This window comes from Toxorhynchites rutilus, chromosome 3 (genome assembly GCF_029784135.1).
Source record: "Toxorhynchites rutilus septentrionalis strain SRP chromosome 3, ASM2978413v1, whole genome shotgun sequence".
NCBI classification, from domain to species: Eukaryota; Metazoa; Arthropoda; class Insecta; order Diptera; family Culicidae; genus Toxorhynchites; species Toxorhynchites rutilus.
Window position 1 is genome coordinate 297414103 of NC_073746.1, and position 23101 is coordinate 297437203.

General features: G+C 39.3%; 1 protein-coding gene across 3 annotated transcripts in view; it reads right to left on the reverse strand.

Annotated features, from left to right (window-relative positions):
- LOC129779566 (adenylate cyclase type 6) overlaps window positions 1-23101 on the reverse strand; it is a 497443-nt gene that overhangs the window by 84856 nt on the left and 389486 nt on the right. For all 3 annotated transcript variants that reach the window (XM_055787124.1, XM_055787122.1, XM_055787123.1), the window contains exon 7: window positions 6114-6720. In XM_055787124.1, coding sequence (XP_055643099.1) covers window positions 6114-6720 — 607 coding nt within the window. The remainder of the gene's footprint in view (window positions 1-6113; window positions 6721-23101) is intronic.

The following is a 23101-nucleotide window of genomic DNA, read 5'->3' on the forward strand; positions in this document are numbered from 1 at the left end:
ATTGCCCACACAATTTTGTAGTTCAGAAACTTAATGCAATGGCGTCAGTTTGATGTGATGGTTGCAATGCCAGAGACATCAGCGAGTACGTAATTCGGTAGCGTCCACAGCTCAATCCAAAACGAAGACATTTGATGACGCAAAACAAGGAAGAACAAGCGATGTTCATTGCTTCGTATCTAGAACGATACTGAAAGTTTGCCTCAGCGAGATCCAATATTTGTGCTCCTGGTAAATATTCCCCTTCGTTCTTTTTCTTCTTCTTCTTCCTCTCTCTTCTTTGTTCACGGAAACTTAAAATCATTCCCCTTTGTTGATCGCCGACAAGTTGCTCGTTATTAACGACATGGATAGAGAAGCTCACAAATGACAAATGTATGGTAAAATAGAAATGCTTATAGTTTTCATAAATTTAAACCGTTTACACGCCAGGGGAATGTAATATATAGCATAAAAACAAATCTTAGGGAATTTCCGATTCGTTTGGTATGTAAATCGTCAAAACGTTAACTTTATTTCATAAAAACGTGACCTGTTTTCTGGTTTGGCACCCTTAATGAAAGACGTAGTTCTACGTCAAAAATATATCACGTCAATTCATCATTCCTAGTAAAAGTTATGGCTTCCGTTTCAACTTACTCGGTGCACCTTGTTGGGTTTACAGGTATGTTTTAAGGTGAAGGTGGAAGCTAGCCACAAATGGCTGCCACAATGGCGCTCATTTCTTTTATCTCCCTCCCTCACCCCTCGCCCGAAAATAAATAATTTTGCAAAACAGTGTGAAGAAAATGATCGTTTTCGCACACTTTCCATCAAGTAATATCAACCAAACTCTAATCGATTACTCACAAGATATTGAATTTTCAACTGCTGTCGCACTGTATAGTGAAAAACGTCGGAAAACTCGAGCTAGTGCTCTGAAAGTTAAATCTTCATTTTTCAATCTTCGGCACACTGCAGCCAGACAACATCATCGAAATAGCTATAAAAACCACTCAATAAAATGTTATTTGTAGAGACGAATGAACTCTCAGAGTTTAAAGTCTCTTTAATTCAATACCGTTACCGATATTTCTGAATAATAGCGTTTAATGTCACGAAAACCAATAAAATAGAATTGTGTTGATATCAATACAATTAGTATTTTTACGTTTAATGGGTCTATAATTTAAGTTTTAGCAACTTTAACATTGATTTAAAAAATTGTATTGCAGGGCTCGGAACACTGCCACGGCTGCCTATGCTTTCAAAAACAGTAAACGGAAAAGTATTACATTCAATCAAAATGTCTCGGCCAACAAAGGGAAGGGTTAAGGCTCTTCAGCGTGAATGTGTGAAAACAATACGATCAACGAAGGAAAATATGAGGGATTATCAACATCGAGTTACTAGGCGGAAGAACTTGTTAATGCCAAAAGAGCCCCAATTCGCATGGGTTATAAATTTGCTCATGTTACGCTCGCGTATAATCAGACTTTTACTTCATATGCAAATTCACCTTCTATTTATATTTATATTTGCAATTGTTCATCGGAACATATCGTTCACACATTTGACTTTAGTATTGAACTGTTATTTTTTTTTCAAATGTATTCAAAGACTCGTGTCAATGAAGCACCACACAGTCTGATAAGTGAATTGATCTATTTACGTGTGCTTTGCTCTTCTCTCACAAACCCTATTACCCCATTTTTACACGTGAGTTTACCTATACTACTACAATGGCTAGCTTCCACCTTCACCTTAAAGTATTTATAACAGATGGCGCTAGTGGTACTAAACCGTATCCGGCAATTTTTAATTTTTCTCTTGTTTAGGCGCCAGTGTTATTCGTCTGTGTCCAGTGCGTATCATTTTTCGGAAGTGTAAACAATGTTTCGATTTTTAATCCGAATAAAACAGCTTTGCTGTCTGAGAGCCTTTAGACGGTTCAAGAGGGCAGACTTCACCACAAGCGACAAAGAACCAGATGGAAGGCCTGCATCGGTTGAAGACAATGAATTGGAGGTGATATTGGAACCAGATTCGTGTCAGCCTCAAGATGATCTTGCCGAATGTTTAGATGATCATTGCGTCTGAAAGTTACTGGTTGTTTATTTCAAATTAAAATCCTTTAAAACACACCAATAAATTGATCATTATTGTCAACAAATATCATATTGATTTTAAATAATCCCTCTGACATTGATTTTTTTTATTCAACAATTGCGTCAGCTGATTTTTGAATGTCGTTTAAGTTTGCGTTGGTGCTTGAACGTCGTCAATTAAGACTAAAAGATTTCTTCCCATACCAAATAAGAGTTTGGAAAAGAGGAAATATTCACTGAAGAGCAAATTAGGCCAGTTCTACTCTTTCCTACAGTTTGCCGTTAACAATCGACCTGTTTTCCTTAATCGTCCTCAGAATCAGAATCTATGGAAATGCACAGGGTTATTGGCAAATTGTCCATATATGAATTAAAATAAAGATTTCATAGTTTAGAGAATTCCCCAAAAGAGAACCTTTTGCATTCGAAATTAAAATTAACAGCATTTAATTTTCTATATATGCAGCCATCCCATGCCAATCCAATATAGTGGTTCTCAGGTTTTCGTGATGGTTAGTAGTTTTGTTCCTTATCGCAAAATATTTGACTCGTATTTTTCATTAGTGTGCCCATTTTTATTTTAGAGTGGTCCAAAAAATAATTTTTTCTCCTTTTTTTCGATACATAAAATTGAAACCAATTAGCTAGCATTCTTCATAAAAATACTACACTCGCGAAAAAAATTTGATTTTGTTTTCGTTATTATTGATTTTATTCATAACTTTTTTACAAAACATATCCTAAAATCAGAGAGGTGTTTTTTTATGATTTATGATTTTCCAAAGTTAACATGTTTTGGTTGCTCAGGTAGCTTAATCGAAAATATAACAGATAAACTAATTTAATTCCTAACTTGCCAAGAGCTTAGTTAAAAACCTCAGCTTTCAAGATAAAATATTAAAAAATATAGCGACCTGTGTGACATCCATTACCGAGGAATCACCGAACGCGCTCTGGTCGACTGAATCACTGCTCCGTTGCTATTGGTGATGTCAATGGGGCGATGCTGTACGACTCGTACCGTGCGTGTGTGTGTGTGTGTGTGTGTGTGCATGAAGTATATCCATATAAGGTGGGATATTATTGTGAGGCATATCGCCAAGGTTGTTATTATTGCTTATAGTGCCACACACGACCTTTGTCTCTAAACTATGTAAACTATAAAAAAGTAGTTCAAAAGTAATGAAAATAAAAAATTCATAACTTTTCAACAACTCGACTACTTCAGATGATCGACATATCAAATTAAAGTCAATTAACTAGTCTTCCTTGGAAAAATATTTAATTTTTTTATAATTTGCATAGTTTAGAGACAATGGGCAATTATTATGTTTTTCCAAATAAGATTAGTTAATTGACTTTATTTGATATGTCGGTAATTTGAATCGGCCGAAAAGTTTTGGAATTTTTGAAAAAAGTCATTTTTGGGAAAAAAAAAGTGAAAAACATTGATTTTTCGGACCACCCTAAAATAGAAATGGGCACCCTAATAAAAGAATAAAAAATACGGGTCTACTATTTTGCAATAAGGAACAAAACTGCCTCTTTTCCAGCGGCTAACTTTGAAAAATTATAACTCTAAAACGAAAAAAACGCCTCTCTGGTTTCGAGATATTTTGTGTGAAAAATCCTCATTTTTCCAGAAAAAATATGAAAAACTATAACGCCTTTGGTCCCGAGACTATGATAACAATAAAAAACGAATACAATGAATAATAACGAAAGCAGGATTCAAATTTTCTGCAGGTATAGTATTTTTTCAAAAAAGACCAGGTGATTGGCTTTAATTTGATATATCGATCATCTGAATCGGTTTCAATCTGATCATCTGAATCGGTTTCTACCAACAAAACTACCACTTTTGACGAAAATCTAAGAACCACTATATCGGTTTGGCATGGAATGGCTGTATATACAGTGAACCCCGATTATCCGCGAAATAGTCGGGCTAGCTCACCGCGGAAAACAATGTTTTATCAATACAGGAATCATTGAACTATCCATCGGTAAGGTCGTGTATACCAGTTGATAAGTAAGGTAAAGGTCATGACCAAAACAAAAGAACAAAAACTTATCACTCATTGACAAATTTAGGGTAGGTTCATAGAATTGCTATGGAACTCGCTTTCGCGGAAAAAACCGCACCGCGGATATCCATCGCGAATAATGGGGGTTCTACTGTATATATTAGGCTGTCAAAAAAGTCCTGCGGTATTTTTTTTGAATTTTCATTTGTTCATAAAATTAGTTACAATCATCTGTTTTAAGTCAAATATGCGCCGTTTTGTTCGATGACTTGTTCCCAACGAGATGCCAACTTCATAATACCCCTGTTATAGAAGCTCGCTTCCTTATTGGCAAAAAACTCGGATAGCCAATTTTCACAGGCCTCTTTTGTGGCTAACTTCTGACTACCTAGCTCGTTCGCCATGGACAAAAACAGGTGGTAGTCACTTGGTGCAAGGTCCGGACTATACGGCGGATGCAAAAGAACCTCCCATCCGAGCTCCCGGAGCTTCTGGCGCGTCACCAAAGAAGTGTGTGGCCTGGCATTGTCCTGATGGAAGACAATGCGGCCTCTGTTTATCAAAGATGGCCTCTTCTTCATGAGTGCTACCTTCAAGCGGTCCAGTTGTTGGCAGTACAGGTCCGAATTGAGCGTTTGGCCATAGGGAAGCAGCTCATAATAGATTATTCCTTGACAATCTCACCAAACACACAGCAGAACCTTCCTGGCCGTTAATGAGGGCTTGGCCACCGTCTGAGCCGCTTCAGCGGGCTTCGATCACGACCGTTTGCGCTTCACGTTGTCGTAAGTGACCCACTTTTCATCGCCAGTCACCATCCGCTTCAGAAACGGGTCGATTTTGTTGCGATTCATCAGCGATTCACATGCGTCGATACGGTCAAAGATGTTTTTTTGCGTCAACGTGTGTGGCACCCATACATCGAGCTTCTTTGTGAATCTAAGCTTCTTCAAATGGTTGATATCGGTTTGATGACTTATCCCCAGCTCTTGGCCGATGCTACGGCTGCTACTATGCCGGTCTTTCTCGGCTCGGCTTCAGCGATTATATAGCAATTTTCGACGACAGGCCTTCCGGAGCGTGGCGCATTTCTTTGTTATTGTTCATTCAGGGGCTTAACTCCGAAGAGGACTATTTCTATGAAATAAATATATTACAGTCCGCATCTCTTCGGGTTTGGTTTAATTGAGAACATTCACAGCATCAGCCCCCAAGCCAAAAGCTTCGATCCCTAGCACAAGTGCAATGCATTTACCTTTAACGCATAGACACTGTGAATATCTGAACCCTGAATGCAACGTGTAACGTTGCCGATACTGTTCATTCGGTAGCGAAATTATACAACGCTTCGCCGCGGTCAAAGTTTAATGAAGCCACAGGTATCCACTTCAACGCGGTAATTGTGGTCCCGATTGTTCGCATTATCCTCCGGATTCCCGGGGATATATATCCTGCTCAAAAATCGACGTTGTCTAGTTTGCTGATGCGGTTGCCGACACCTGCATATGTCGGAGCAACCGGAGCGGAAAATGTAAATCTGATTATTCGCAGAGTATGCGAACAGTTGGGGATTAAACCGAAAGTTACGACCGGAGGTTTTAATGGAATATGTTCACAACCACGACCGTATCAAATTGATGCTGGTACTCGCTGGGGGATACTTTCGCCCGTTCTCGCAAATATGGAGAACTGTTGCGAAATAACCGCAATGTTGATGCTGTTAAGCTTCGCGCGTTGTTATATGATGCTTGAAGCGAAATGTTTCAGCAGCAAGTAATTTCGAAATTGTAAAAATAATTGCAGATGGATTCGCGGAACTTCATAAGGATACGGATATTCATCTGTTATAATCAAATTTCAGTGATGGATTGTTTGAAACAGTTTAAAGTTAATGTGGAAACTTCCGCCATGAATACAATATGAAACTCAACTTGAGACAACATCGTTTTAACCTATTCATATTCCTACTCAATACAAATATCTAAACAATGAAGCTTACCTTATTCCAGTTCTACCCTCGCTATTCCAATATCTCTTCATCTCGTCACCGCTTTCAACCGCATTGCTTTCACTATCACCATTGGATTGACTTCTTCTCGGCCTCCTGGTCTCTCCTCGTTGGCCCGTTCCCTCAACCGCACCATCGTGATTAATTACAGCGGGGTTAACATTATCGTCACGCTCGTCACCTACAGGATCCAGCCTCCCAGCGGAAGGAAACCATTTGTGGTGGGAACTTTCACTTATCTGAACTTTCCGTCTTCGGCGAACCACATCATCACTCCCGCCACCGCTCACAACCTTTTCGGAATCATCGCTGAGCTCACTTTCACTTGTCGCTGAAGACAATATATTTCCTCCTCCCCCGCCTTCGTCCCCACCCCCACCGGTGTCGCTAACGTTGAACGCATCATCACCATAATTGCTGAAAATGGCAACATTACGAGCGGCTGCCATTGTATGTTGTTCCCTTGACGCGGGAAAATTGCTATCATTGAAACTCCCTGCGAACGATGGATCCCCGATGGAACCCGGCAGGACAGCTGGCGGGGACACTATCGATGCTGGCGGAAAGGGCGACGACGATAAGGACGAATTCGAACGATCTGTGGGAGATTTTGGAAACGGTAATAAAAAGTGAACATTAGATAGAGCAGTTTGGAACAGTCTGTGGCTCGGTGGCCACGGACAATTGGCGATTGATTATGCTGCAATTATGCTGGAGTGAGTTGCATCTATTCCTATTTTTTGGATAATCGTTTTTTCCCATAGAGCGGGTTGATGAACGTTATTAAAGGGTGTGTCACATCAAATTGCATCACGGAAAAAACGCTGTAGAAATTCGCCCAGTACACCGATCCTTTTGAAAATTTTAGACGGTAAAATAAAAACTTTTGGCATTTTCTTTTTATTCATACTTCGAGCCCAAGCCCGTATGCTCGCACCTGTCCTTTACCCCGTCCATAAGGTTCTGTACAACGTCAGGTTGTAGTTTTTTTTGAACAGAAATCCATTTTCTCTTGAAGTCCGCCTCCGATTTGACAACTTTTGGGTTCTTCCGGAGGGCCTGCTTCATAATCGCCCAATATTTCTCTATTGGGCGAAGCTCCGGCGCGTTGGGCGGGTTCATTTCCTTTGGCACGAAGGTGACCCCGTTGGCTTCGTACCACTCCAACACGTCCTTTGAATAGTGGCACGAAGCGAGATCCGACCAGAAGATGGTCGGGCCCTCGTGCTGCTTCAATAGTGGTAGTAAGCGCTTCTGTAGGCACTCCTTAAGGTAAACCTGCCCGTTTACCGTGTCGGTCATCACGAAGGGGGCGCTCCGCTTTCCGCAAGAGCAGATCGCTTGCCACACCATGTACTTTTTGTCAAACTTGGATAGTTTCTGCTTGCGAATCTCCTCCGGAACGCTGAATTTGTCCTCTGCGGGAAGAACAACAGGTCCGGCAGCTGACGAAAGTCCGCTTTGACGTAGGTTTCGTCGTCCATTACCAGGCAATGCGGCTTCGTCAGCATTTCGGTGTACAGCTTCCGGGCTCACGTCTTCCCCACCATGTTTTGCCTTTCGTTGCGGTTAGGAGCCTTCTGAACCTTGTATGTACGCAGGCCCTCCCGCTGCTTGGTCCGCTGGACGAATGAACTTGACAAATTCAGCTTATTGGCGACATCCCGGACCGAACTTCTCGGATCACGTCTAAACTGCTTAACTACGCGCTTGTGATCTTTTTCACTGACGGAACATCCATTTTTGCCGTTCTTCACCTTCCGGTCGATGGTTAGGTTCTCGAAGTATCGTTTTAGTACTCTGCTGACCGTGGATTGGACGATTCCCAGCATCTTACCGATGTCCCGATGTGACAACTCCGGATTCTCGAAATGAGTGCACAGGATTAATTCACGACGCTCTTTTTCGTTCGACGATATTTTTCCAAATTTACGAAAAATTGACAGTGAAGCATGGCCAACGTGATCTATACACTCTTATCTGATTATAAGCGAAAGCTGAAGATATAATTCCTAAAAATTAAATTTCTACAGCGTTTTTTCCGTGATGCAATTTGATGTGACACACCCTTTACACATAGTTTGATACAGAACTGATGATAATTTGGGAATGTTGTAGGAGATCGGTTAGTGCTTTGAAAAAAAAGAAAGTGCTATACTATTCGTCAAAATATTGACTGTTGCTGTTGTATCTCTTTCTTGAAGAAGTTATGGTACACTCGACAAAAAATTAGTGGAGAGAAAAAAAGTGTTTTTTGTTTTCTTGAAGACTCTAAAATACGTGCCTAATCAAATTAAAAACAAATCGACTCAAACTTATTAAACTATGACGATTTGTACGCCTCTATTCCGACGCAATTTTGGTCGATATATTAGTAGGGCAAATGATGTTGGTTTGTCCAGTCGAAAACCTGTTCTTGGTGGTCCACTTTTTTGAATGCGCACATGTATCAGGTATTCAAATGTTTCCAAATATATAATCTTTTTCATAATTTACAATATTTTTACGGGTTCACATGTTAGAAGGTGGACTCTATAAACCTTTAATTATAAAGTCCACCTTCTATTGATGTAAATCCACCCCTCTTTTAACTAACTTTTAATCAAACACCAGATGATTATTTTGTACGTATTCGAACCATTTCTGGATTATAACACTTACAAACGATTGTGTCCCATTTACCCGAAAGACAGTTACCCGAACGACAGCTACCCGAAAGACATTCACCCGAATTCCAATCACTCGGATGTAACAAATACCCGAGTGCGACATTTACCCGAACGCAGCAAATACCCGAATGCGAGATTTACTCGAATGCAATATTTACCCGAAAGAAACATTTACCCGATTGTAATATTTATAGCTATATTTAATTAAAAGCTTTTTTCATGTTTATTCCTGATGAGCGTAATAAAATGATAATATTGATATACTGAGTGGTATCCAAAAACTCGTATATTGCGTGGGTAGAGCAAAAACGAGAAAAAGCGGCTTTGCATACTATATTTTCCAAAGTTGTGAAAAAGATATATATTAATAAAATTGTATTAATATATTAATATAAGCACAAATTTCTGCATAACTCGAAAACTATTCAATGGAGCCAAATTTGGGATGTGAGAGTTTTTTGATACGAGAAATGTTTCTAACGTTTGCATACAAAAAATGGACAAAAATTGCCGATTTTACATGGGTTTACCTTTACACACTGACGAAACTACCCATGCAGCATCAATCATAGTAACCCATGAGTCAGCAGAAAAAAAATCGACAGCTCTATCAGTCGAACACTAACCGTGATGGCGAAAACAGTGAAGCTACCCCGTTCAGAAGCGGTACCCCGCCACGTAGAAAACGGACATAATGCGGCACTTTGTGGACCCGGATACGCCCGCATCTACAACATCTTGGCAGTATTGGACAACAATCAGAGCATCGAAAGAAAGCCCGGTTCCGGACGACCGACGACCCTGTGCTCCAAAGGATGCTGCTGTCAAGTCAAGTCGATTTTGTCGCGAAAAATGAGAATGAATTGATAAATGAAACGAAGAAAGAGCTCAAAAACATGCCTACACGCATGCTTGCGTCCGCCATGGCGAATGTTGCGGTTAACTGCCCGCAAGAGCGTTCTTTCTGGGCGTGAAGAGCTTACCTAATTAAACAACTTGGCATATTTAGTTTTTCGAAAACTTTCTAGACTAACATATGGGAAGGGCTAAATATTTTTGACCATTTTTTATAACATGTTTTTACTCGAAAATGGTAAGTCCTACAAAAAAGTTATCTATGGGAGAGTTTAAAGAGAAGAATTTAATTTTCAGAAAAAATACTGAAAAAATACTTTTTGAAATCCTAAATTTGGATACCCACGTCAAAAACCCGACATGGGTAGGGTAAAAAATCGCGAAATCGTTGAAAATGACCAAATCGACCGTGTGCAGCGTTCTCAAACGTTTCCGTGAGATGCATACTTTCGATCAGCAGGTTCATACCAAGCGTCATAGTGGAACTAAGGATCGGAAACTGCATTTGAAGGTGTTGAAAACGATCAAGGCAAACCCAGGGCAGTCGGACTATGACATCGCCAAGAAATTCAATGCCGACCGGTGCACCGTCAGAAGGATTCGTCTGCGTGAAGAAATACGATCTTATCGGGCCAGTAAGCAACCAAACCGGACATTGAAGCAGACTGTAGTAGCCAAAGGATGTGCCCGGAAGTTATACAACAAGGTTCTAACGAAGTACGACGGATGCATCCTCATGGATTACGAAACGTACGTGAAGATGGATTTTGGGCAGCTTCCAGGCCAAACATTTTATAAAGCCACTGGTCGGGGTGATATCCCCGGCAAGTTCAAATTTGTTTTTGCCGAGAAGTTTGCAAGAAAGTGTTTGATCTGGCAAGGTATTTGCAGCTGCGGACGAAGAACCCCGGTTTTTGTGACAAACAAGACCTAGAACTCCTAAATGTACAAGGAGGAGTGCCTGAGAAAACGAATTCGAATATATGAAAATTGACTCAAATTCATATTCGTCCGGTGGTTCAAATTTCAATTCGATTTCGAAGGAATTGATCAACTTCAGAATTCCATCTTTGGTAAGGTATCTCTCGTTCATTTCAACTGTCTTTAACTGCCTTCAGCCATTGTCTACGAGTTATGTTTAAAAGTTGCTTTCAGATTTTTTATGTTTAGTTCATCGTTCGATTTCCTCCATACAAAACGAGAACCATCGGAGCCAATGATGTTGAATTTGGACTCATCTGCGAAAATAACATCTTCCCATGCCCAATGATTCCCAAAATCGAATTGGAGTTACTGATTATTTGTTTGGTGATGAACGGTTTTTTTCCTTTGTGCTCGAGCATTCAAGTTGTTCTTTCTTGGCACATTACAAACCTATTTTTGGTTCAATTCGGTTTTCATCGATGGTGTAATAGATCAGATTGATGACTTGAACATCCTGAAGAAAAATGTGAGGCCGGTTAAAGCCTCTCAAAAACAAAGAAAAAAAGAGAGAATATGAGGCAAAGTGTCAACCAAATGGGATTGAATTGTGGATTCAGGTTATACCAAAACAATGACCCAAAGCACAAGGTACATAAAGCTCGCGCATGGTTACATTACAATTGCTCAAATGTTATTGTTTCTCACCGACAATATCCCGACATCAATCCCAGCAAAAAAATATGGGGAAATCTGGGTAGAAAAGTTAGAAACCATCAGATTTTTTGAAACAACTATTTCAAAACCTACTTGATGAATGAATGAATGAATGAATATTCCTTCGATAACGACTAAAGACAGCTAAAGATAGTTGCAATGAACAAATGATACCATACCAAAGATGGAATTCTGAAATTGATCAATTCCTTCGAAATCGAATTGAAACTTCAACCATCGAATATGAATTGAGTTAATGTTCATACATTCGCACATACATTCGCCATTCTTAGAGAAATAAAAACCATTATTCAGAAAACAGATAGCAAACCTTTTCCCTCTCATAAGACACTATGACTTTATGTAAATAGAATGTTCCAGAAGCTGATTTTCGACTTTCAAAAGAAGAGAAATGAGATATGTATGGTAGGGTACGAACACGAGTTTGTATTCTGTATTCTCATTCTGTAACTATAACTTAATCAAAACAAATCAACACATGAAGATTGGATATACATCGTCTTAAAGCCTCAACTTTCCAGTTTTGGAATATTCTACGAACACATTTTTATGTGGGTGTGTGTAGATTAGGGTGGCAATGGATTCATGGAAAAAAAATCATCATTGAATTTGAAGAATCGACCATATACATTTTGTTTATTAGCCCAAAAAATGATCTTTGCAAAATTTCAGCTCAATCGGATACGATTTAGGGGTGCCTCAATGCGTTCAAAATTTTGATTTTTGCCCTCGAAAATCAACCTTGTGGGACCTGAGCGGCAATGAAGGTATGGAAGAAAATCGTATTTAAAGAACCGACATTTCGAAGTCATTTGGTATCGAAAACATTTTTTCGATTTTCCTAATTTCCCATTTGGATGATTTTCAAGGACCACAAAATCAAAACTTTCAGCGCTTTTAGACACCCCTAAATCACGTCCGAAACTTTGCACAGGTCATTTTTTTCGAACCTATTAACAAAATGTACATGGTCGATTATTGAAATTTGGCATGACCATTTTCGCTGCCACACTAATTTAGATGAAGTAGACAAAGATATCGGGAAAAACAAATTGGTTTCTTTTTCTAGATTTTGTGGACTAAAGTATTCTTTGAAATCCCAGTAGGAAACCCTTACTGTTGGACTCGATCCCACCTCAAGCGGAATATAGGAACAATGGTGTTTATAGTTTGTGATCGATATCTGAGTGGGAAAAAGAAAGTCTGGTGCGAGTTGACAGTGCAGTTCAATCGTAAAGTAAGGACGCAACCATATAACTGGAAGGCGCTGAAAGCTTCCGATGTTTTTCTTCATTGTTAAAATTTCAAATAAAAATGTTTACTATTGAAGTAGTTAAAAATAGCTAAATAACTTAAAAGGTATGTCAAAAATTTCAATGCATTCTTAATATCCGAAGTGAAAAACGAGCGGATTGAATAATATAATTCCGTGGTTCTACGTCGAAAATGCGGTCGTGTCTTAGATACAACCCCTTACAATTCTTTCCTTCTCTAAAACGGGAGTGTTGCCACGATCGTAGTAGGCCCATGTATCGTAACGACGGTTACTGTGAAAAATAACAGTTTGAAAATAACGTTCAGCGACATACACGCTATTAAAGATCACGGAAAAAATATATATAAACGGACAATTTGTGAACGAGACAGGAGTTAGGAACAATTTGAGGGGCATCGGAGAAATTAGAGATTCAGGTTTTGAAATACCGCACTTTTATGTAATTATACAGATTATTCCTTATTTCCAAACTGTAAACAGATTTCAATTCCAGCTTGAAGCTATACAACTGTTGTACTACGAATTTTCAAATAAAACTGTACTGCTGTCAGGAAAGGTGTGAGCCCGATTGTTTTAGTAACATGGAGAATTTCATTTTTTTGCGGAAATCTGTTGTTCGGTGTATTCATTCCGTGAATAGAAGAGAAGTTGGTCGCACACATGGTGCGCGATAAATTAAAATAAGATGGCGGATACCCGCAATCGCAAAGTTTACATAGGACTACCGTTGACTTAGTAAACATTTGTTTATATCGATTAAAATATTGATTGAATGAGTGTTGTGTTCGTACTTCTGTAGTAGGCGTTAGCAGAACACATTCCGCAGTACAAAAGTGCATGCGAATACTTCAACTTGATTTTTTTATACTATAGAGGCTTCAAACTTTAAAGTTCATTCGCCTTTAATATATTTAGGGACGGTTTTTCTAGGCTCCTCGATTTTGTAGTCCGTATTGGGAGAACACTTTCCGGTCTGTATAAATCCAAGCAAGTAGGAAAGTTTCTGGAGCTTGCATGTGTTTGCAATGCCGACATATTGGTTTTGAAGCCCGTGTTAGGTAAACACATTCATTCCGGTATGCATATATGCACTGGGAACAGAAGTGCCTTTGGCTTGCATGTATTTGCAATGAGGAATTCCCCATGGTGTTGAAGTCTGTGTTGGGGAAACCGTATTCCGCTGTTACTCTGGATGCTCCTTTTGGTCGGTACATTTAGGGAGAACAAATTGGACCAATCAAAACTTGGCACTTAACGCGTATGGATAATGCTTGACATTGCACAATAATTCAAATGTTTTATTTTTCAAATTTTAAAGAAAATATTTCTAATTATTTATTATTAGAAATATTACCTATCAATTTATGCAAACATCTCTGCGATCTATTGACACATTAAGGACCGCTCATGAATTTTCTCGTGTTTCCTTGGTCTGCCAATAATCTAACAAGGTACGTCTTGTTAGATTATTGGCGGCTCGCCTTCGTCTCGTTCAAACCGAAGGAAACGATATCATTCGTGGAATCCGAACAAATGAAGCGTACAAGTTGCCCCAAAACGTGCAGTCACAGGTGTATGCCTTACAGATTTCTTTTCGGTCCCTAATGTGTTGAGAAACGCTCAAGTTATAAGAATTCGAAATCTTAAATTTTTTGCTACATGTTAAGGGTTTAGATTTTCATTTTACCCTCCATATTTCCGGTTAAACGTAGTCCCACGTCAAAAAATATTAAAATAAAAATATCAAAGAAATAACTTTTAAATAAAGCCAAACGCATGGTATTAAACTAATTTTTTTAAGAACTATATCTCCATACAAACACCCTGTAGAGTAGTAGTACATGAAGTGAAAATAACAGCCAAATTTCATCAGAAACTACCTGTTTGCGCTCAGGAACCAATATTTGTCGAACGATTAGGCATACACTCGATCGGGAAGGATATCAATGGTAACACACACAACCCAAAACGCCGTCACTCTGACCATACCAAACATCAATCTTGCGGGGATTTCTTTGTATTCATCGTTACATTCACGTTTCAGCAAACTGCGCTGCTTCCCCAAAGCATACAGATCAGGATATCATTTTACCGGGGAGGAGTGAGCCTAGATGTTAGATTCAGCTTACATCGGTAAAGCACCTCATAGCAATCCATACACAAAACGGGGGAAAAAAACAGGAAGTGAGTTATATCTATGGTATAACCGCAAGGGTGACGTAGGACTATAGTTGATTTAGAGATCATTTGTTCGAAGTTGAATCTAAATCCATTCTGAATGAATGAATAAATGAATATTTGGGGGACTTCGAAAACGAGAGCGTTACGTTGGAGACACAAGGTTTTATGCATCCAATATAGGATACGAAAAACCTTGTTCTGAAGAATAATCTTCAGAAGCTAACCTGCTAACTGTACTTGATTGACAAATCACAAACCCAAATGTATTATATGGATATTTTATGGATAGAAAACATTAAAATAAACTCTTTCGCTTGAATGTAATTTTCAATTGCAAGGAGAACTGGCAGATTATTTTCCAGCAACGATTAGATATTTCCACATTTTCCTCGATACTGGAAGCCCACCAGTGGTTAATACTAACTCGATAACCACCTGTTAATAGTAATTGATTGAGAAATATTTGGTCACAGTGTTACATGGATAGAAAACATTAAAATAAACTCTTTCACATGAATGTATTTTCAAATTCCCAGAGGAACTGGCAGATCATTTTCCAGCAATGATTAGATCTTTCCGGAACTTTCTCGATGCTGAATGGCATCCAAACGGAAATAATTCTGCGCGTGTATGTGTCGATTCTTCGCCGTTCACCTCCTCCAGCACGTTAGGCAACGATGGTGTCTTGTCGATATCCTCACGAAAAATGAATGTGTCTCACCACCAGAATATCGCTTAAGTATGCTTTTTGTGTGTGATTGAATCGAGAGAAGGTGTGGTTTACGATGGCAATTTGGAAGGCAAACTAGAGGAGAATGAACTCTCTGAGCTCGGAACTTTCGGCGACTGAGCAATAATCGATTGCGGGCGCATACAATATTGGATACGGAAATATCCTACTGATGGGGAAGAATAATCTTCTGAAGCTATCCTGTTAATTGCGATTGATTGAAAAATCACAAAACCAAATGTATTTGGTCACAGTGTTACATGGATAGAAAACATTCAAATAAACTCTTTCACATGAATGTATTTTTAAATGGCAACTTACAGACTGGCAGATTATTTTCAGTAACGATGAGATATTTCCACATTTTCCTCGATACTGGAAGCCCACCAGTGGTTAATACTAACTCGATAACCACCTGTTAATAGTACTTGATTGAAAAATATTTGGTCACAGTGTTACATGGATAGAAAACATTCAAATAAACTCTTTCACATGAATGTATTTTTGAATTCCCAGAGGAACTGGCAGATTATTTTCCAGAAAAGATTAGTTCTTTCCGGAACTTTCTCAATGCTGAACGGCATCCAAACGGAAAGAATTCCGCGCGTGTATGTGTGTGTAGCGATGTCTTCCCGGGGAACCGTTTGTGGCATCACTCTCCTCCTGATGGATTCCCTTCTGGCCTAGGGTACACAAACAGGAAGGGTAACACCGTTCATCCGCGCTTTCATGATAAACGAAGAGCTTCACCACAACAGCGACAACATGCTCCAATCGCTGTTCAATTAGAACTGAGTGGATTTCCGAGCGGCGCTCGCTTATATACCGATTGGTGATTTCAATAGCCTGTTTTGAAAGCAATTTTAAGACTATTGAAACAAGTTTTGGGATCAAAAAGTAACAAGTATAGAACGCGTAGACATTTTATCTTTCGAATGAAGTGTTTATCATACCATTTCGTTCAGTTGTTTAGGAGCTATTAACGCTCAAAATCTCGGTCTCCGGCGTAACGCTTTCGTTTTCGAAACCTTGATTTTACACCCCGGTATAGAAATGAAAGACGTAGTCCTACGTCAAAAAGGAAGCAGGCGTTTGGTGGTGAAATGAAACACGAAACGATGCAAACAGTAAATAACTTCAGTCACCGTTTCTCGGGAGATGAGTCGATACGGATGCTGATGGCACCAGTAGTGGCGGTTGTCAGTACCGAAACCCCTATAAACCGCTGGTGTTCGTTTCGCTGTGTTCAACAGGTTGGCGATTCGCTGCCTCCCAGCGATGCGGGGAGTGGGAGGAGATTCTGCGCTCGGTTTAGATGCTGCTAGTGCAATTTATCACTGCTCGGAAATCTCGGTCGGTGCGATAACAACTTTGGTTTTGCGGTTGCTGAATCCAGTGGTCAGAACAAAGCCGCTGCCGTGTTGATGGGTGATGTGAATGACAGCTCCTGCTGGTTTTGGATGAGTGACCTTAAATTTGTTATCGATTTGCGGCGGTTGGAAGCTTTTCACGATCTCCGCATACTCCACTGAATAATGTGCCATTTGTTGTGGTTCGATTGTGCTGTGTCTCTCCCAGGAGCTCAGGGACAAGTGGTCAGTCAAAGCGCGAAAGTTTGGCGCCAGTCGTAAGCTTTTTGTGGAAAAACAGCGTTGCAGAGGGATATCCAAACTGTCTCGGTCGTCTTACACAATTGTGGTTAGGTGGCGGTAGAAAATGTGGAAAAGTGTTATTTTACCACAAGAAACCAATAAATGCAAAAATTCTTTCCTTTAATGAGATTGTGGCAGCAATGAACCAACACAAATTATCAAAACAATATTCGCATAATCCACATCCGTACCAAAAGAATACCGCCGTTGGCGCATTTTCCATAACTGTGCACAGTTTAACCCCAAAACTATAAATTTGCGATATTGAAACAAACTCATGCTCAGCACAATTTTTCGCTCGAACAAAGTTCTGGTAGTAAAAGCGGGACTGTCTTCACTGTTACCATTGCGGAATTCGAGGTAACGATAGTGGAACTCTTCAACAGCCTGGTAATGACCGTGAATAATGTCAACCGAGACTATTACAGAAAATAGTTCGCTGCTAGGTTTCTCGGGAGGGCTGCAGAGAAAACGTTCATGATGAAAGAACGGTTCGCACCTAGAATCGTTGTGTTATTCCCGTAATAGCGGTTAATTTTAATGATAATCCAAACTTCTGATCGGGTCGTTGTCGCAGTTCAGGAATTCGGTTACATTCTTATCGGGTAGCATGGTGATGTTATTGAAATAAATGTTACTACAATGTGATATTTCAGGATTCGGCATCCGAAAATACGTGTTTGAAATTCCAAAAACACATAATACTGAATTGGACAATGCACGTGCGAATCCAATCAATTAAAGGATTTACCGTTCAAAATCCGCCCAAAATCTGACCCGTGGGGTAAAATTAATTGAAATTTCGCGTAGACATAGTTCAATGTGTATTATTTACACTCCGTGAGTTGATTTAAATCAGGTGCGCAAAGGTTTTCAAAATGGCGACGAAAGAACGGTGCGCAAAAAATGCACGAGTACTTCAAGATTAAGAATATGTCGCATCGTGCCATCGGAAAAAAATTATAGGAGTTTGTGTCCAACGAACGCTATTCCGGTGGCCTTTGTCGCAATTGACATACACTCGACTACAGGCGATTATATACTTGTTGCACCAGCACCATTATTCCACATCTCAAAACTATATCAATCTTTGTTTGGCACCGAACGGAAACAACAACAATGGCAATACTTACAAGTATCGAATATCATGATACATGTTTTAAGTATTGTCTCAGTGGAATTGCACCTCTAGACATCGTTCATACAACGAAAACCAACCAGCGCCAAACAAGCGTTTAACATAGCATGCATACAGAGCCATACATTGATGGCTTCAAGCGATTAAGAATATAAACACTTCTCATTTTGCGCTATTCTCAAAAGAAACGCTTCTGTTAATATTACTGGCCTCGAAAGAAGTTACATTACGTTCACATGCTCGAGATAAACGCAGCTGTTATACTTAGTGGAGAAAGTTTCACTACTGACAAGCGAAATCACATACTAAATTTTAGAACGACATTTACTGTCTTGGTGACTAAATAAACGAAATGAATTCTGTCTTTTAATCTCAATAACCTCGAAAAGGGTTGCATTGCTTCATTGTGGTCAAGATTAACGCAAATGCCATCCTTTAGAAGACAGTTTTGCGATTGGCAGGCAAACCCAAATAACTCACAACATTCCAGCACGACATTCGCTATACTTTAGCTTAGTATTCCTCAAATAATTATGTGGCAGGGGCAACCTTAACCCCTGCATCGCCAATGTTAACTGCTTCGAATAAAGAAAGAGTCCGAATATTTGCCTCAGCAAAGATCCATTATCCCTAGCGCGAAAATTCCTCTTCTGCCAGATCCCTCTTTGTTTATATTTATTATCGCGGCTGCATAATTTGCATCACGCCGTAGTTTTACTGACTGATGGCAAAATCAGCGCACAAACAATCGCCCATCATACCATCAAAATATTAGGTGATTGTTGCATCGCGACAGGACCAATGTACACGGGAGCAGATACAAATGGGGTTTCAGCGTAGCGAAGATGTGCTATTTGTACATACGCGTTATGAAGGACGCACGATCGAACACAAAGCCAGTTATCGGTGGATTGAAGCAACTAAATGCATTCGTTTATCTCCGCTTTGCGCTATTCTCAACAGAAGCCCTTTCCCTGTCTCGATTAGGTAAGCTGTCATCCTTGGCGAAGAAAGTTTTGCTACTGTCATGCGAAGCCAAATCACAAACAAAATTCATGAACAATTATTTTCTTGGTGAGCCGATGATAGCCTAGTTTGATGATTCCTCACCTATTTGTGTAGTTCAGAAACTTAAAGGAATGGCGTCATGATGATTGCAATGCCAGAGACATCATCGAGTAAGTAATTCGGTCGCGTCGACATCTCAATCCAAAACGAAAGACATGTGATGACGCAAACCAAGGAAGAACAAACGATATTCAGTGCTTCGTATCTAGAATGATACTTAAAGTTTGTCTCAGCGATATCGGATATTTACCCTTTAGGTAAATATTCTCCTTCGTTATTCTTCTTCTTGTTTTTGTACACGGAGACTTTAAATCATTCGTCATCGTTGATCGCTAATAAGTTGCTCGTTATTGACAGCCCTGTTTGGGAAAGCACACAAATCAGCAGAACAATTGTATGGGAAAAGGAAATACTTCTAGTTTTCATCAATTTAAACCGTTTACACACCAGAGGATTGTAATATATAACATAAAAAACAAATTTTAGGGAATTTCCGATTCGTTTGGTAAAAATCCGTTCGCAGCAAAAATAGTTATCAACGTTAAATTTTTTTCATAAAAACGTGACCAATTTCTGATCTGGCACCCCTAATAAAAGACGTAGTTCTACGTCAAAAGCTGTTAGATCAACGAGAACGATCACAAACGCGTGGTTGGGGCCTTTAAAAGGAAATCAAACCACTCGGTTCGAGTTGTGGCTAAGAAGATGCATGTGAGCAACTTCGTGTCTCCAAAAGCAGCTTCTCCCTCTCCTGAAGGCTCACGACGGTCCGACGATCTTCTGGCCTGATTTGGTATCATGCGACTACACGAAGGACGTGTTAGAGTGGTATATGGTGAATCATGTCGATTTCGTGCCGAAAGATCTGAACCCCCCAAACACTCCGGAACTGCGCACAATAGGAAAAAAACTACGTCATTACGAAGGGACACCTTCTAAAACAACCTAAAATGGTGAAGAGTGTAGAAGAAATTAAGAAAGCATGGATTTATATTAAAAAAAAAACTGTCGATTCTGAGATCGTGCAGAACCTTATGACTGGTGTTAAGGGGGTGTTCTAGTGTAGTGACACGAATTTCGAACTTTTTTGAGCTTCGTAAAAAATAAAACAAAGACTACTATTCTATCCATTATACCATTATACCATTATTTGTTATTCTATCTTTAACAATAAAACAAAAATTGAACGGAGAAAAAATATTCATAACTATTTTGCATTGATGCATACAGATTTTATTCTTATAAATTCACCATGAATCGGTTCAGTAGAATTTGAGATATCGTGTACGCCAGTTTGAAAAAGCTTGTTTCGAGAAAAAGGCGTTTGAAGTTCATTTTTATGGCCGTACCAGATTAGATACCGCGTCACTAAAATGGCTCCAATTCGGTAAGTAATGGGATTTTCGATAAGGTATAGTCTTCAATGCCTAATCTACAGAAATATGAAGGATTTTTTTTCATGTTCTAGACTAGAATACTGCCTTAAGGCCAAACCGCACGCATCCGGATATAAAGGCGGAATAAATTAAATGAGTTATTCCTAAACTAACTTTCATTGTTTTGTTTTTACTCCCTGAAAATTTGGTGATAATCGAATAAAAACTCGAATTTTGAGAATGAATTTTGTATGTGCGAATTTTAAACGGTACAACCTTTAATGTGAACGAAGCATCGTTGAACCTCAATGTTCAGAAATCGAGTTATGTATTGCACACGACGCACAGTGCGTTAAATGTGTAGGAATGTAGCACAAAAGTATCATAAGTACCAGAACTATTGTTTGCATAAATGTCTCATGTCATTTGTGCAATCGCATACGTATCTCAAGCGATAACATTTTTGTTTATCTAAAGTGAAAAGTTCTGATCGTTTCGGATCCGCAGAAATCATTATTTGGGTAACTACTAAACTAGAGAATAACTGTTTGCATAAGTGTCTTATGTCATTTGAACAATCTCATAAGTGTCTCATGGAAAAAAACATTGCCAAACGGGAAAAGTGCTGATCTTTTCGGATACATATTGCTGACATTAATTACACATTTATTGTATCATACACATCATAATTATACCTCATATGATTTACTCGGGTTTTTTCAAAAACAGAAAAGATATTGCATTTTCATCTAAATCATAAACAAAACAGTAGCTTGCTCCAAACACATATTAGTAGCTGTGAAGCATTCATATATTTACTGTACAGGTTCCTCAATGTAGTCGGTATAAACCTACAGTGAAATCACCTGACACAGGGAATAAATATTGAGTATGACTTACCGGCTCGACAGTTGTCTGTTGTGAGAGGAAATGATGCCCAATGTATGGCTAACTAGTGTTGCCAGTATATAATATCAACATCACTGTTATACTGTCAACTGCGAGGGATAGGACGTTGTGTCTTTCACGCACCTCACATCTTCCTTCTCCCTCATTCTTTTTATGTTATTTTACTTTTTTGTGTCATGATTTGACATTTCAATTTATTTTAATTTCTTCAATCAACGCTATAGAATACTTGAAATAGTGTAAACGGATTAAAAAAATGTACTGCTGCGTGCATTTTATCTGATTACAAACCCAACGGTCTATACTGATCTGCATACTCTATCTATTCTTACCATTTGCGTAACACTTGTAAAACGGTTTATAATTCAGAAAGGTGTTTTGTAACTAGCATGATTACTAGCAGGCATACCCTAGCAATAACAAAACAAACAACCGCCGCTCGACAAACCGTAATCCTCTTCCTATTGAAGTAATGATGTTGCTTCACTTGTATATATAATCATGGGCTAGATCTAAGTAAGTACTGCACGCACTCAATAGATATAAGCAAGTACTGTACGCACTCAATAACACGCAACTGTCAAAATTGTTCATTGCTTGTGTTTTTTCATTCTTTTCTTGTTCCTGTATCATCTAAATTTCCACAGAGTCAAATTATAAATACTCGCATACAGAAAAACCTACCAGGAAATGGCAACGAAAATACCCGTAGTTTCTCCATACGCTGCACACCGGAACAAATATCCACGTTATTAACGGGAGAAGATACATACATTCCAACTATCTTAATAAGAAATGGAAACAGAATTGAAACTTTTCTTGGTGCAGGCATGTCAGTTGTGGATACATGATTTAAAAATATATATACTGCTCGCTAAAACCAACTCGCCGACATTGGGTGGCTGCTCCGCCACCATTCTTTTGCTGAAGCGGTTGTCCCAACACGCAGCTTTCTTAGACGGTTGTCCCGACACGTCTCTTCCAAGCGGTTTCCCAACACGCAGTTTTCAGGCGGTTGTCCCGACGCGCCATTTTTCCAAGCGGTTGTCCGAACACGCCTATTTTTCAAGCGGTAATTCCAACACGCAATACCTCTGGCGGTTGTCCCGACGCGCCATTTATTTTCACAGACGGTTGTCCCAACACGCCATATTTTTAGAATTTCTTCTCTCTATGTCGGGTGATTTCACTGCATATTTAAATATCCGGCAGGATCGCCAATGTGAAGCATTCATATATTTACTGTACAGGTTCCTCAATGTAGTCGGTATAAACCTACAGTGAAATCACCTGACACAGGGAATAAATATTGAGTATGACTTACCGGCTCGACAGTTGTCTGTTGTGAGAGGAAATGATGCCCAATGTATGGCTAACTAGTGTTGCCAGTATATAATATCAACATCACTGTTATACTGTTATACTGCGAGGGATAGGACGTTGTGTCTTTCACGCACCTCACAGTA